The following is a 16,901-nucleotide window of genomic DNA, read 5'->3' as shown; positions in this document are numbered from 1 at the left end:
CCTTTCCTTTCAGCCAAGATATTTTCCATGTATTATTTCGGCACAAAGAAATGAAAACACAACCAATTAATTTGGAGGGAATTTTTTGAATACACTGAGTTCTACACCAGCGGAATTACGAAACCTCTTGACAACAGTGATATAACTAATAGTGTTTGAAAGGTATTTATCTGACATTTAAATATTCTATAAGCTTGGTTATTGTGGTGTCTTAGTGATAGATCCTGGTGACAAATAATTAAATAGTTGCAGTTAGTTATTGATTGTTGTTCCTTGGAATTAATACTCCCTGTTTCTAACTAATTTTTGCGTTCGCTGGTAGGTGTTGTTGTAAGTGACTCTTCGGGGACAAAGGGCGATTAACATTATTCTATGTGATACATATTGCGACACTTGGGGGACAAGCTGAAATCCTATGTTACGTTGGTGCACGTGTTTACAGTGAATTTTATTATACGGACTAAACTGCTTAAAACGACAAAAATGTTGATAGGGTTAAGAGTGATGTTATCATGGTGAACGGGAAAAGGGTCGACAGTTTAGAGGGACACAAAATGTTTTAAAATAGTGAAGGGAACAAAAGTCGCATGTTTAAAGAAACCCGGGAAAATGTAATTCTATTTTTAATTCAGCACATAATTATCCAAGCACACGCGCCATACCATAAAGCACCTGATTTTTGCAATACTATCCAAACACAAATCCCTACCATCCAACAAAAAGGGTTGGATTTGTTGATATACATACTTTCAAACAGACATACTAACATACCATCACACACAAGGGTAGACTGTGTTTCTCGCACCACTACTACACCCCTACATACAAGCACACTATCACATAACATGAAAAAAGGTAAAAAGAGTTTTAGGTTTTGGGTGTCGACAATATAAACATATATAAATACATACAGACAAAACATTAAACATAATCTTCTCGCAAATAAGATTAGTATCTATATTTTCAAGTGATCAAATTGCCTCTCCTTCGTTTTCTGTTCATTCAGCCTTCTTTCGTCCGCATACGTCCTCTTGATTTTTTTCCAATTCCTCCAACATCACCTATCTGATGAATGTATAGCAACTCCGAAATCGTCACATCAAGCTGATAGCCTCCATCAGTTACCCACTTTACAGTGCTGGTTTTCCATTCTTCTTACTGGCACGAGTCGACGATGAATGGTACGACTGACTGTCTCATTTGTATTTAGTTTGTGTTCGGCCATCCGGCAATGTACGACCGGTTAAAGTTCGCACCGTGTACTAGTTAATTATTCGCCAAATTGGACGCTTTATTAATTACACTTGTCCGGACGGGGAAAATGATGAAAACGGCAGAAGAAGGCGCTTAGTCGTCTCAAGGGGGCTCAAAGCAGTCCAGATTTGAAATTTTGATTTTATTTCCCAAATATAGGAAAGGTTGTCGACTTGTGCCAATCTAACTGTTTCCTTTAATTTATAGAATTTTGAAAACAAACTATGTACTTGTGGATATAGGTAACGGTTAGTTGTAGAGTTATTAGGAGAGGATTATATAGATATATGTCCGGAATAGTCCAATTGTTGTAGTACCAAAATTTTATGACTATATGGTCTTAAAATAAGTAATAGAAAAGACCAAAAACCAACACGTTTTGTACCATTAAACTTTTTTATTATTCTTGAACACTAAGTGAAAAGGCAAAGAAACGAACGGTATTGCGAATTCCGAAATATTCATAGAATTACTAACACATGTTCTAATGAACAAAGTTCTAAATAAACTTCAGTGGCATTCCAAAATAAATACAACGCTGAAAGTGTTGATGTGCCTATGATGGCCTGTAACGCGTAGATGAGCGAACAGTCTTTTATTGAATCACAGTAATATAATCCAATATTTCCTTGTTTAAATTCACTGTAATTTCCAGTTAATGTCTCTTTCCAAAAAAATATTGTATAGAGCACATTGTATTTCCAGAAAACAATATATAATTCACCAAAATCAAAATCTGAATACAACAATATAAAGGATTACTTCCCAGATGTTATCGCAGGAGTAATCAGACTTGCAGTAAACAAGGTTGCACTCTTGCAATACAATAATTTGCATTATCTTTGTCAAAAATCTTACTGGTCAAGATAAATCTTCAAATCAATATATAAAACATAATATATTATGTAATGGATTCCAACTGCATCATCCAAAAACAAACCATAATGAGATAATTACAGTTAAACCTCGTATCTGAGATACACAATCAAGTCCTTTAGTTAAAATACTTCACGAGAGTCTCATAAAAAGTACATACATTCTGAGATGTATCCCATGTTACAGAAGGGAGAAATAAAATATTTATTATCATACACAATCCAGTCCCATGGTAAACATAAAATAGTATGTTCTGTTGAATATTTAATTATACGACTAACACCTTTAGCTTATCAACAAGCATTAACATACTGCGGAGCAAATCACTACAATCCAGAAATTTTGTTAAATCTATAAGTAAAATAAAATGCAAGATCGTTTGACTCGTTCTTACTGTTGGATTCCAGTATATAAATGCGAGATTTTATTCTTTAATTTGGCATGGTAGAAAAAAAAAACGAATAATTTCATATATAATCATATTTCAAAGTAGACATTTATCTCGGTAAAATAAATATTTAGAATAGTTATGGACAAAGAAAATCAATATCACAGACATCATAAACTACCCACATAATGTATCCCCTGGTAATATTATCGAAATTTGCTTGAGAATTGTTGTTATCATTAGTGTTGTTTAATGAAAGTTGTTGAGACTGTTGGTTATTATGACATGTAATAAAACAGCAGCCTCATAACAAGACACGTCATTTCTTGTTTACTTTAGTCTTGTTTTTACTAAACACTAAAACATATTAGGATTTGAATGTATCGTTAATTTGTCTCATTCAGAGTTTTTGTTTATATGTTTTGAAATATAGATAGGTTCTTGACATACAAGTAATTAATATAACTGCCATAATTTCTAATCGGACCTCCTGTGTTATCAGACGATTTTGAATTAAAAAGCAAGTCACTAAATTGTAACCAATTCAAGTCTCAATTTAAGGATTGCTGAAGTCCTGAAAGAGGAAATAACTTGCTGTGTGCAAGTGAGCTTGCTTTGAAAATTAAACCCGGTTGATTTATGCAAGCCCCTCTAAGGTCGAACGGCACGTCGCCGCAATAGTGGCCACACGGTACCATTTAAAGGTTATGCTCTAAAAAAATCTCGGAGAATAAGTCTTCAAAAGGCAATGAAAGTAAGTCAGCACATTTGTGGCTATATAGTGCGGATTAAATTGAAAGCTCTGCATATATAAATTGAGACAATTGCAAACACAACCAAAACTATAAAACTATATTTAAATAAATCGACCCATCCCACAGGAAATGGAACCCTTCCAAACAAAGATAAGTACAAAATTATACAAGCTTAAAATTGGAAGGCACAATATCCCAGTCTACTCTGTCTAAGTGGTGAGAGGCGATGGGATTTCGTATCCATGAGGATAGCAACCCTCACGTCGACGGCCAAAGAAATGCTGAATGACACTGATAGTCATGTCCACGGTCAGTTTTTTATCCTTTTCATCGCCAAGGAGAGGGTTAACTTCTGCGACATCAACCATGGACAATCTCCCTATGGAATACGAAATTATAAGACAAATAAAAATTAATATTATTATTATTATTATTATTATTATTATTATTAGTAGTAGTAGTAGTAGTAGTAGCAGCAGCAGCAGCAGTAGTAGTAATAGTAGTATTGCATTCTTAGCAGATTTGGATAGAAGTTACTTTGTTATAGAACTTAATTCCGGCATAAGAAAACTTACCCCATTTCTCAATCTCGTAAATATCTAGACCATCGCTGGGAGTGCCGCCATTTGGAGTTGGTCGGGTATTAGCGATATGCTCAGTGTGCAAAAAACAGGGTGTGAGGATTTTTGTGGTATTACTTGCAGTGTACAAACTACACTTGTTATCATCGATCTTCTAACTTTCCAAATTTGTAACAATTCTCTGGCGAGGCAGATGTGCTTGGTTATTTTCTCCTGCACTTTACCCATAAATTAGACATTACTGGTATTGTAAAGTTATGTACGTGCACTTCTTTGCCTACCAGTGATGTGCACGCCTTTCTGTTAGATATCATAAGGTCATTCTAAATGTGTAAGTCACGTTAGATTTCGGGTCTTGGCGTTCTCGACAAACTTCTCTGCAACAAGATTTCAACACGTTGCTACGGACTTTATCACATACTATGAGGCGCCATAGCGGACAAAAGATGGTCCAATCAGAACGTTGCCGTTGAAATTTTAATGTCATATGTCCAGAATTCCAATTTCACGTGTTGTATCAAAAATGTTTGTCCTTAAAGTTCCATTTTCTAGGTTGATATTTTAGATGGTATCTGTTGAATTAAACAGTAGTGGTTGAAAGTTATATTTTCTATGTCGAGGTTTTAGATTGTGTCGTTTGAATTACACGGTGGTGGTTGAAATTTCAATGACATCGTCGATAATTCCTAATTTACGTAGTTTAGTTCAAAGAGTTTATTTTGAAAGTTCAATTTCACATGTTGAATATTTAAATTTCATCTGTTAAATTACACAGCGCGGGTTGACAATTGGATGTCCAATGTCGAGTTTTTAGATTGTATCTTCTGAATTACACGGCGGTTGTTGAAATTTGCTGCCAGAGTTTCAATTTAACATCTTGAATCTCATTGATTGTGCTGAACGTTCCATTTCGTATGTTGTTTTCAGATTGTATCTGTTTAAGTACACAGCGGTGATTAGACATTTTATTGTGCTTGTCAGAATTTTTATTTTTATATGGTGAAATGATGTGCTGGTGTTTTACGTAACATTATACAATGTCCACTTTAACAATTCCAAATAATACAGAGTATGAAGGTATATCATTCGTGTATTCAATTATGAGGCGCCATTACATTTTCATACCTTTACAGTTTGAAAGTTACCATTCACAGATCGATAATTACTATGAATTTCTTCGCTCGAGGTCGCTCGTGAAGGAACTGCATTATTTTTAAACAAGGGAGCTGTTTTTGTTGCTGTGATATTCAACAGACGAAATCTAAATACTCGCCATATGAAATGAAACTTTCATCGCAAACAGGTGAATAATACATGTGAATTAGGAATTCTCAACATATGCTATTGAAATTTCAACAACCGCTGTGTAATTCAAAATATACACTGTAAAACGTCGATATAGGAAATAAAAATTTAAGCCAGCACTGTATAATTAAACATAAAATCTAAGATCTCGATATAGAAAATGAAACGTTAAGGACATGCAAGTTGACTCAACATGTGATATTAGATTTCTCGACATACAACATCGAAATTTCAGCTGCAAATTTCTCACTGGACCAGCTTTTGTGCGCTACGGTGCCTCATAAATTACTTCAAATTATAGTTTATAGCTAAGTCTTGTTTGTCTTGGCGTCATTTATTTCCAGCCTGGACTGGACTGCTGCACAGAATGTTCAGGTAATTGACATTTTCGTCTTTAATTTTTCATATTCAGCATTCAGGAGATAACGTCCTGACCGTGTGTATTTTCTTGTAGATCGCTAAACATGAGGGCTTCCTCTTTTACTGCCATTAGCAGTATTTCTATCTTCTGTATCACAGTTAATTGTGGCAACATCAAAATATAAGCACTGTCTTTTGTGTACACCGCGTAAACTGCCTGCGCATTCCCTTCCCTCTTCGTCCAGCTTAGATTTTCTGTATTCTTCCCGCTTTTCTTTGTTACTGTGGCTGTTGATATGTGTATCGCTTGCTCTCAAATAATTAGCTATGCTACTTTTTTATAAACAGGACAGTCTTCAAATTTACCATACTCCTTCCGTCTATCTTACTTGGAAGGTACGGTCTGGAGATATCTGCTGTTGATGTGCCTTGTACCAAAAATAGACATTAGGTTTATGTTTTCTGTGTACGTTTACTTGCTCTTTCTTGGTCACCTTCCCGATTCTAGCTGTATCTCTTATAAAATCTGGGAGTTACTGTTCTTGACTTTGGTGGCACCATTAAATTGTGAGTTTATTACTCTCGTAGTTCACCAAATGCATTTCTTTCTTCTTTTAGTATTCACATTATCACGCTTAGGGTCAGATTGTTATTACATAATATGATTATATTGTTCTTTCTGTTGACTCTCGCAATTTTTTGAACTTGGTTTCTGAACGGTGAACGCGTTTCAGGATCCACGAATGTGGTTAGGTGTTGCATCTTTGGGTTTAGGCAGAAACTCCTTTACACACATAGTCTCTTTATTCTGCTTCCTACAGTCCCGGAACAGCATTATTTAGTCATCTGTTATTTATTATGCAAGGAAACTGAACTATCTGTTCCTCATGATCGCATGATCATCCCCGTTTAGCAACTTCCATACGTTTGTCAGGCGTGCTCTGCATACGGTGTATTTTTGTGTCATTTGGTCCTTTCGCATTGTCTTCCATGTTTAGGTCAGTTCGACCAGTTTTTTTATTCACACTGGCACACTGTTAGTAAGCTTGACGAAGCCAGAATCTATGCACGTTATTCGGTCATGCGGCCTTTCAATTGGACATTAGTGTACATGCTTTCTAATAGGTTATATCGTTACAATTATATCATCTAGATACGTCACATCATCAAATTCCTTTTGGAATTTTTGCTGCAACTCTGCATTGTTTTTATGGTTGGTTAGTCTGCATTTTATCCCACTAAAGAACTTCTTGGTTTGTTGCTTCCTAGGAATGCCATTGGGATCAACCGTGCTTTCACCTTAAAGCCCTGAATACACATGGGCGGTTCGTTTGATTGAAACAACTGGTTTGCAGTCTGTCTTTTCATTTGTTAAACCTGGTTGATGCTGCATTTAATTGTTATTTTTGTTTCCCTATTACCTAGTTTATCGTAATATAGTGCTGTTTTTTTCTTCTTTGATATATTTTACTCTGTCTTGTTCACAGTGTCAGCTGTATGATATACTTCCCTTGTTAAGTTTTTAAATACAAAACCTGAAGTATATACTTCTGTGTGTATCTTTATTCCTTGGTGTTGTCATTGCTATATGGCTTATATCAAAGAGCTTAAATAACTGGAACTGGTTCATTATGACTGTCGCCTCAATTTTCTCATGTAAGGGTTGGGTGATGATGATGATGATGATGATGCATTTTGACAATGGTAGAATTGCCATTGACATCGAAATGTTTGTCATGATCGTCTTTATATTTATTATATATTCATCGCTTTTTTTATTGCAACCATTTATATAAGATTATTATCGGCCTATAAGTTAAAGATTTGTATTAGTATTATTTTTGCTGTTCATAGAATAGATTGATTGATAAATACCTGTTCTAGCGACTGTCTCTGCTATGTAGTAGGTTTCTCGGAGAGAAAGACCACCAAGTACTGGTGTACCAGTGCTCGGGGTCAGGGACGGATCCATACCGTCAACGTCAAAACCAAGGTGAATAGGACGATTTCCACTGAAAATAATATATAAAACACAAAGCGAGTCCTTTGTGAACACAGTATTAATTTAGATAGTTCTGTCTATATAGGTGGGTTTTCCCCTATTTCCATGACTTTGAAGGACGATAAAGAAACTTTGATAATGCATACAGTTTCGATAACAAACGAGTTGTGATATTCAAGTAGTGGATTAAAGTTCTATAAATTTGGAGATGTCCCTACCAGTGGTATTACAAATTGAATTTGGTATAGTATAACAGCTGACTTTATGCTTACATTGAAAAGTGGGGTTGGAATCTTCAAGTTCCTGACTAATCTACTTAAGTGTTCTGGATTCCACAGTAATCGCACATATGCAATGCTTAAAAGAATAAAGTGTGATGCTACCAAGGGCTGTACAGAAATTTAAATCGGTGATATATTTTTCAGAGTAAATCAGGATATAACTTGCAATGAATGTGAATTTAAGCACTTTTTCTCTCCTGTGAATGCGAGACATGTATATGACTTTGTCGGTTGCAGCAAAAACAGAATCGTGAACAGTGGAGTTTACGCTAAGGTCACGTTTTGAATTTATCTAACGTCGTATGTCTTCAATATAGATGCTGATATTCTTAATACATGTAAAAAGTTTATACAGACAGGATATGAGTTTCTGTTTAGACTGCTTAAGCAGAAAGCACCGAAACAAATCAGTGTCAACAAATGGTAAAGTGTTGTGCAAATGTTGCACAGTCACATATCCTTGAGTATCCTATAGAACGTTAGGGTAATATTACCACATTTGGACATGTCTAAAAAATGTGTCGTTAAATGCAAGCGGCATTTTTATACTGTGATGAATTTGTTAATAAACGAAAGAAAATTAAATCTACAGAAAGGTAAGTTTAAACTTAAATGTATTCTAATCTTAGTTTATTTGGCTTTTATAGACTTAAAAAAATTGTCATAAATTAATAAGAATGACACTTATACTTTGTAATCCATAAAATATACTCAGTGTGAAGCACTTGCAATGAATTCAATGTGAAGCACTTGCAATGCACACAGTGTGATGAACTTGCAATGCTTCTTTGTCTTCTTTTAATTGTCTCCAACAGTACTGAGGAACCATGCAACATTACCTATTAAAATATATGAATATACTGTAAGGGGCAGTTGATACGTTGTTCGCTGTTCTGGAAAGATATCCCCGACATCAAAACAAACCATCAACCAGAAATGATGTTAAGGTACACAGTGACGGCCTTCAAAACGGTCTTCAAAACAATATAGTGTGATAAGCATGCAACAATTGTTGACACAGTCTGTTAAATTTGGGAGATACATGGATGATACAGCTAGATAAAACTTTCACTTCATAGTGAAACAGAAATATTTAATCTAAGTTTAAACATGCTCCTCTATCAGATGCTTATACAATTCAAATTCACTATATCTTACTGGTACCTTATCCTCTAATTGCGAAATACACCGTGCTATAAAGTTTAAGTTGACTATATTTTACTGGTATCTCTTCCTCGAAATCGTGAAAAATACCGTACTATAAAGTTTAAGTTGACTGTTTCTTACTGGTACCTTATCCTCTAATCGTGAGAAACAGCGTGTTATAAAAGTTAAATTCACCATATCTTAATGGTACCTCATTCTTTAATCGTTAAAAACACCGTGCAATAAAGTTTAAGTTGACTATATCTTGCTGGAACCTCATCCTCTAATCGTGAAAAACACCGTACTATAAAGTTTAAGTTGAGTATATCTTACTGGTACCTTATCCTTAGTCCAATAAATCAAACCCACAAATCTGTGTTGATACTGATGGACGATGTTGTGGGTCTGCTGTCACCTGTTCATTAAATATGCAGTTTCGCTGCATGTAAATCATCCCGGACAAAACCGCGTACACTTTAGACACATACCGGCAATTGGTAACTGCCATATCAAGCGCGAAATTCAAAATGGCCACAGGACAGATGGTTGTGCTATTCCAGCTGAATTTACAAGTCACCAAACATATAATTTGCTCAGGAAATATAATCTACATGTCATTAAAATAACCCTTCAGCCGAAGGTAGCTGCACAGCCACGATAAATACCAGTAAGTGTATAAAATACACATCGATGTGTGCAGCCAAATTTGAATGCAGATAATTGCAGCTTTTAATGAATATGTGATATAAGCCCCTCACCCGAAAACGTATATCATCACGGATGAAGGGCTGATTTATCGGCCTACCTTATTCTCTGATCCTGAAAAACACCGTGTCATAAAATTTAAGTTGATTATATCTTACTGATACCTCATCCTCTAATCGTAAAAATTACCGTGAGTTTAGATTCGCAGGAAATGGGCAGTTCGACTTAAGGTACTTTTATACAAAATATATTGTTTTCTTTAGATTTTACTCTCATAGATCCCATTGTTGAGTTACAGAAAATATATCGTTGGTACTTATTTATGGTTTAACATAATCTAATTAATATATATATATATATATATATATATATATATATATATATATATATATATATAATTGCATTGTCCTGATAGCGATAAAAAAACGGGAAAAACAATTTATATTGTGCCGATGTATGGTAACTTCAGCGCCCAGTTTTGTTAAGCAGCAGGCACAGGGCCACACTATGCTACAGTAATTTTGTGTGCTACCACCGATAGGAGTATTCTAAAAACTCAGTGTCGTCGCCGCTACTCTGTAAAGCTCATAGTTACTTATTATTATAAGGAAGACATAACATAAAATCCTCACAGTTTTCATGATCACGTGCTACCTAAGAAGACACTAATATAGGTCTTCCGGTTGAATATTGACCATGTTTCGTGCTTTTTTATTTCATGAAAATCATCAACGTACTAAGGGTCCAATGCTAGCAATGCCCTCTTGACTACATCACCGATGCCATATTGGTCCACGTCTTGCATGGAAAAGGCTGCAATACCCAATTTCTCGATGATTTTCCTAAAATTAGAAAAATAATATTTGCAGAGAAAAGTTATAAAACCGGAGCTTTATCAAAGTATGAGCTGTTTCCTCTGATCAACCTGACAATATTTCAATCTAACATATTTAAATAGCTATACTCAACATTAAAAACAAATAGCAAAACATAAGTTTATGGTGAATCGGGTAGTTGCTGTCGTGTGTCAGTTTAAGTTATTTTAACTTGTAATTTTTTCTTTTCATAATGCACTTATTTTGAATTTCCTTGAAGTCAACATGTTCGGGTTGTACGTTACGTATGGTACTTGCCTCTCGCCAGGATCCACATCTCTCAGCCCGATGTAGGCGACGTCTTTCGCTGTGATACTGAAAATAAAATATCCAAGATGGTAGATGATCCAGTTGAATGGAAAGGGGAAAGACGGATTTAGAACATTATCATGGTTTTAGCATCGCATAATTTATGGCGGATAAAAACATTTGGGGAGTAGCATGTACCCCTCTCCGGTTTCAAATTACACCAAGACATGCGGAACATTACATTTAAATGAAACACATTTATAACAAACTATCTAAAGAATACAGGCTTTGCAGCCAACACGTAACAGCAAGGTAAGCAACATGTAACAATAAAACAGTCGAGGAGACCAAGCCAACTGATCGTGTCTGACTTGCATTTTGTTCCTTCGTGTGCGTACTGTCACTTTGTGTCGTCTTGGAGATGTGATACAATACGGCACGTGCGAATTTTAGGAAAAATCTTCTTTGGATCAGGAAGAAAGAAAATTATTTTTTCATTTCTTATCGCATGTGATCGCATCTGAAAATGTTTCCACAGTAGGTTTTAAAATATTTCACCAAACTTAAGCATGACATTATTTCGAAACGTTTCGTTAATTGGGCTACGTTACAACTGAGAACAACAAGTAAACGCTCCTTCTGTTAGAACATTTTGCTTTGAATCAGTATTTTAAAATTATATATAAATGTTTTAATGTGTTTTATATCCACGCATTTAAGTGGATTATTCATTGTAGAGCACATTCACCTTCGTGAAAACCTAATGTCTAACGGTATCACAAACTCTTCTGACGCTTGCTTCTTACTGGATATATATATATATATATATATATATATATATATATATATATATATATATATATATATATATATATATATATATATATATATTATAATAATAATAATGATGAGGACTTTGTATAGCGCCTAATCTTTAGAAGCTCTAAGCGCTTTACAACATTAGACAGAACCTATAAGATAATAAACATATATAATGATATGAATACAAACACAAACACCATGAAATTAGAAAACACGGAGAGAAAAAAACGTGCTGAGAATATTTAAGGTAGGAAACATTATTAGGTCTTTAAGTTTGTTCTTGCAGTCGAAATAAGTGTGTTTTGGGAGCACTCTTTAATGTGATCACTGTGTCTTTGTGTCTACACGCACACGAACGCAAGTACTCATTTTACGAGTATAATCATCTTACTTACCAAGGCGACAGCCATTCAAAGCCTGGTAGTTTAGGAACATGAGGGTCCAGTTCACGTACGAGGAAGGAAAGTGGCATACCATGGATGTTTCCGGTTTCAGACGTCAATGGCGTGTTGATATCGGAGTGAGCGTCGATCCAGAGCACTACTAGGTTCGGCTCTACACGCGCATGTCCAGCGATACTTCCGATTGCCATGCTGTGGTCACCACCTAGAGCAAGACACTTCTCCCCTGACCGTAAAACCTGCTCTACTTTGTCAGCAATCTACATGAACAAAATAGCAAGAGACAATGCCGGCAGCGATTTTTATTTTTAGTCTGTACAAAAAGTAGCAAAACGGTCACTTGCAATTCGTCACTGTGTTCTTTCTTGCAGCTACATAAATATCGTATTGCATGAATGTACTGTTACGTATATTTCATATTTATTCTTTGCTGGATTTGATCATATGGTATATTTGGTATTTTGTACCTCACATTTGTCCAATATCAAGTTAATGGTGTCCTCACCAGCGACATTTATTTTGTAAACAACATATTAAGTTGACAGAGGATTTGTATAAAACAGTAATTGCGACCTAAACCAAGTGGAAGGCTACAAAATATGTTTACTTTAAGGATTATGCGTTCTTGCCTTAACATCCGAAGCGGAATCGGTCTTGTTGTGTTCAGTTTTTAATTTGGAAGGATTTATTTACTCAAATTACTAGTCACTATAATTACAAAGTGCTCAGTAATATTCTTGGAGTACAAATTAATTTCGAATTATAGTGAATCCATGCAAGGACATTTTGGATTATATGAATGTGGTATATCAAAAGATTGTTGAAGATATCGCCACCTCCCATGCAGTTGTATCGTTATCACATTCGAGACTGCAAGCACATCAGTGCAATCAATACTGGGAATTATTTGGAAAACCACTATAATTCAATTGGAACTTCATACAAACGTACTTGCGATAGAACTTTAGTCTTAAGACTATTTGGGATTTAATTCACAATAATATAAGTGCTTTTTAAACCGTCACTTTGTATTCGGGGGAAATAAATTATTTGTTGAAATTTACAAAACTTTTTGGCTTTCGTTCTTTTCTGTTACTTAGTTTATAGCCGCAGAGTCGTGCCAGTACGGAAAGCTACAAAATATGGTCCATGAATAATAAGTAAAATAAAAAAAACACTCTAAACACATCAACTAGAATTTCATTAACGATATTGATATATAAATATCTTTTATGTGCAAGAAGCATCTAGTCACTCTAATTTGAATCATGAGAACGTTCAGACTTTTGAATCATGTTTCATAGAGGAAATGTTTGTAAACAATAGCATTCAATGCGATACAGCTTGCATTACATAAACACTTCACTATCAAATATTCTCTCGCTTCCTGTCAGATAAATTAAAACAAGACTTCCTTTATCGTTTGATACCGTAATTTTCAAGCACTTTTACTTTCTAAATGTTTTCTTTTCGGAAATTGCCAGTCGCTGCGTATACCCGTTTTGAAGTGTATCCGACAGTTCTAGGGTTCTTGGCTTTGTATTCTGGGACATCGTTCTCAATCTCAGCCACTTCTACGTCACCATGATCAATCACGAGACAACCCTGATTCTGTAACTTTTTGATAAGGTCTCCTCCACGAAGAGCCTCAGGTCCTTTCTCTGTTCCATTTCGGGGCTGGAAAATGTACAAGTAAATGACACATACCATTATCATTTTCTGAATCTACGTCAATGTATATAATTTAAGACATTTTCTAGGTGCAGCTTAGGACAGCAACATCACTATCGGTATGGTGCCAACGATTTGTTTTGGCAGAGTACATTTGGCAGAATTTGTAGGTCCAGAAAATAAAACATTTTCACGGTCTAGTTATTTACACGCTCTTGCACCATAAATATTGTGCAAAATATGAGCAGCAATTTTTGTAATTCTTTCCATCTACTACATCTAAGTTAACATTTGGGTAATACTATGATTGCATGTACAGACTAGGTGCTAATTGATTTTCGTATATAGGTTACTATTGCAACCTTGTAGCAAACTGCACTGATCAGTTGCGAATGCTTTCTATGCGACATTTTTAAAATAATCATTTTTAGTAAGAATGAGTTTCTTTATCATGAGGTGATACATGGGATAATTATATCGAATGACTTGTAGGAATTAATTTCCAGTAGCAATAATACAATCCTGTATCCTTACAGCATCGGGTAGCGATATAGAATGACTTGCAGGAACACATTTCCAGTGGCAATAATAAACACCCGCATCCTTACAGCATGGGGTAACGATGTCGAATGACTTGTAGGAATTCATTTCCAGTGGCAATAATAAAAAACTGTATCCTTACAAGTAACTGGTTATACAAATTTGGTATATTTATCAAGATTTTGCATCCATACATTATCTACATTGTGCTAATTTGTGGCACCGTTTCACTTACATGTATTAGCGTAGATAGGAAATAAAGTATAGGATCATATGCTACTACTGTATCGACGCATATCTTGAGCAGGGACTATATAAAATACAGGATTGGGAACTCCAGAGTACTTTCAGATATAACCCTTCCCTTTCGATATGCGAATAATATTCCCAATGGTGGATCGAGCAGTAAAATCAAAGACACAACAAACATGCATTTGCCCTCAGTCTAGAAACCTGGCTATGTTTTCCTAGGTCACAGACTGAAGTTAGCTGTAATAGTTTTGTATCGAAAAGTAGTTTATAATTTCTTTAAGTCCAATTTTAAATTAAGAATTAATATTTTGCTAATATATCTGCCAAATGAATGATCATCCTTTCCCGTCTGCTCTGATATCTTTCTAAAATCATATGATACATTGTGACAACGAAAATATCAGTGAGTCAACCTTGATTTTAATTTTTAAAGTATAGAAATGGGTCAATGAAATAAATTATTAAATTAAAATTGTTAGCAATCCGTAGAATATACATATACAAATTATATGTATGTATCTTGAACACTAATTTTGTGAAGTGGCTTTCAAAAAGCAAGGATGCCAATGTACTATGCAAATTAAAAATTCATCTACTTCTCATTTTTGCAAACAAATATGCTTCAATGTCAACATGAATTACACCAACGCATTCTCACATCTGTTTGTAATGATGGGACACATTATTTTCCTATGTTAATAATGAAATAATGGAGCAGTGTTGTTTACAAAATATGTACCAAGAACGAGCTTCTCTGGCAGACTCTGGTAGACTCTACAAATTTAAGAACAGTTGATTTGGGAAACCTCATTTACTTACCAATAGGAAACGGAAACTTTCTGATGAGATAGAGCGAAATTTCAATCCCGCTGTATGTTGATCCCAGTCGATACGTTTTGTTATAAAGTACGAAATAAATACCAAGTTGGCGGGAATTCTTTTATTAAGTTTTATTTTTACTGTCACTGTGCCACTGGTGTTTTGTTATCAACACCTAGTCCTATTTTTCCTTGACTTTAGTGTGAATGCATTTCAGTAAACTATATTTATCCGTGTACCTTTGATGATGTGATTAAACTTATAAGTATTTTCATGTTCGGATCCCAGCAACGTGAAATAGCTAATATCTTCCTGCGGGTTTTACAAATATTGCCTATGGATGATATGGATTGAAACTCGTGGAATGTTTATAAAAGTTCACAGTTAATACCATTTGACGTCAATCCACTGTGGTTACATATATGCTAATAAAAACGTTCATTCTTTTGTTTTTCACACATAACTTGTAATCAATGTTTTAGATCAACCTGCATCAAAGACAGACATACATTTGGAAAAGTGGAATTTATGTGGTCTAGAGATGATACACGTGACGAGGCTCATGCTACAGGTTCACATGCCTTAGTATGCGAACCTAACTTCTGCCTGTTTAGTTTGGCAAAGAACAGAAGGCTGCGAAAAACAGCTGAAGAAATTTCACAGTTAACATCGGACAATTAAGAGAGAAAAATATACGTGTTCTTTGTGATGTGTGTTGAATGGAGTGTTTTATTTCCTCAAAGAAAACCTCATTATCCTCAATTAATGAACTAATTTCATAGGTGGTGCAACGTAAATTGTATCTATTCTCTTTCTCATTTTTTGATTTAGAATGTAGTTTTCTCAGGGCTTATGAAGAGAACAGAACTGGAACCATTAGTTAGTGAGGATTATCACAAGATCCCACAGGATATAATTTCAGTAATTTGTCATTACATAATTGTGACCATCCTGATAAAGTGTCTTCAAAAGTCTGCTCAAATTATGTTAAGATCTCTAAAAAATATCTAATTTTTGATAGTTTTACTGTGCCCTCTGGTCATCACGTCCTGCAATTGGCAGTCATTTACACCCATTTCCATTTAGATGAGTTGGAGAAGCAATCAGACCAGTCGATCCAACGAGTGGCAGCCATCACTGAGTCTTCGGTTTGTCTGCGTTACGCCATATCAGACATTTTTCTGTCCAGAAAGACGGGGTCGGATTGAGGACAAGGTACAGGAAAGACCTTATCTTACAATAACCGTTAGTGTTCATCCACCTCGGATCGACAAGAGGACCACTGGTCATCTTCTTTCTAAATTAAAGGAAGTGTTTCTCATGATTCCGCAAGCTTAGGTGTGGGCCTTGAATTCACTAGGCTTCAATCCTGTTCATTACAGTGGGGGAGAAAATCCGGGTTCAGAGATGGTTTCTGAGACAAGTGATGTTACTAGTCAGGGAATTAAATGAAACGTTGGTGTTGCATATCCGAGAAAAGGGATGATGGTAGTGCTGCAAGGAGAATGTTGGCATTCCTCAAAGACCTGGAGTGGGGATGAATATGAAGAACGGGTGCTGCACTCTTAAGTTGATATTTTGGCTTCACCAAGGCTTCTCTCAGCAGAGACAGCACATTG

General features: G+C 35.3%; 1 protein-coding gene across 1 annotated transcript in view; it reads right to left on the bottom strand.

Annotated features, from left to right (window-relative positions):
• Positions 1–1,631: 1,631 nt before the first annotated feature.
• Positions 1,632–16,901, bottom strand: part of LOC149804373 (arginase-1-like) — a 46,546-nt gene continuing 31,276 nt past the window's right edge. Inside the window, exons 2-7 of the mRNA XM_089939513.1 lie at positions 13,498–13,677; positions 11,995–12,260; positions 10,787–10,843; positions 10,391–10,495; positions 7,395–7,531; positions 1,632–3,652 (exon numbers count right to left, since the gene is read on the bottom strand). Coding sequence (XP_089795639.1) covers positions 3,483–3,652; positions 7,395–7,531; positions 10,391–10,495; positions 10,787–10,843; positions 11,995–12,260; positions 13,498–13,677 — 915 coding nt within the window. The 3' untranslated portion in view covers positions 1,632–3,482. The remainder of the gene's footprint in view (positions 3,653–7,394; positions 7,532–10,390; positions 10,496–10,786; positions 10,844–11,994; positions 12,261–13,497; positions 13,678–16,901) is intronic.

Source organism: Sinohyriopsis cumingii, chromosome 2, assembly GCF_028554795.1.
Source record: "Sinohyriopsis cumingii isolate HCF-2022 chromosome 2, ASM2855479v2, whole genome shotgun sequence".
In the NCBI taxonomy this organism is placed as follows: Eukaryota; Metazoa; Mollusca; class Bivalvia; order Unionida; family Unionidae; genus Sinohyriopsis; species Sinohyriopsis cumingii.
The sequence above is the reverse complement of the archived record's forward strand: the minus strand, read 5'-3'. Positions and strand labels throughout refer to the sequence as shown.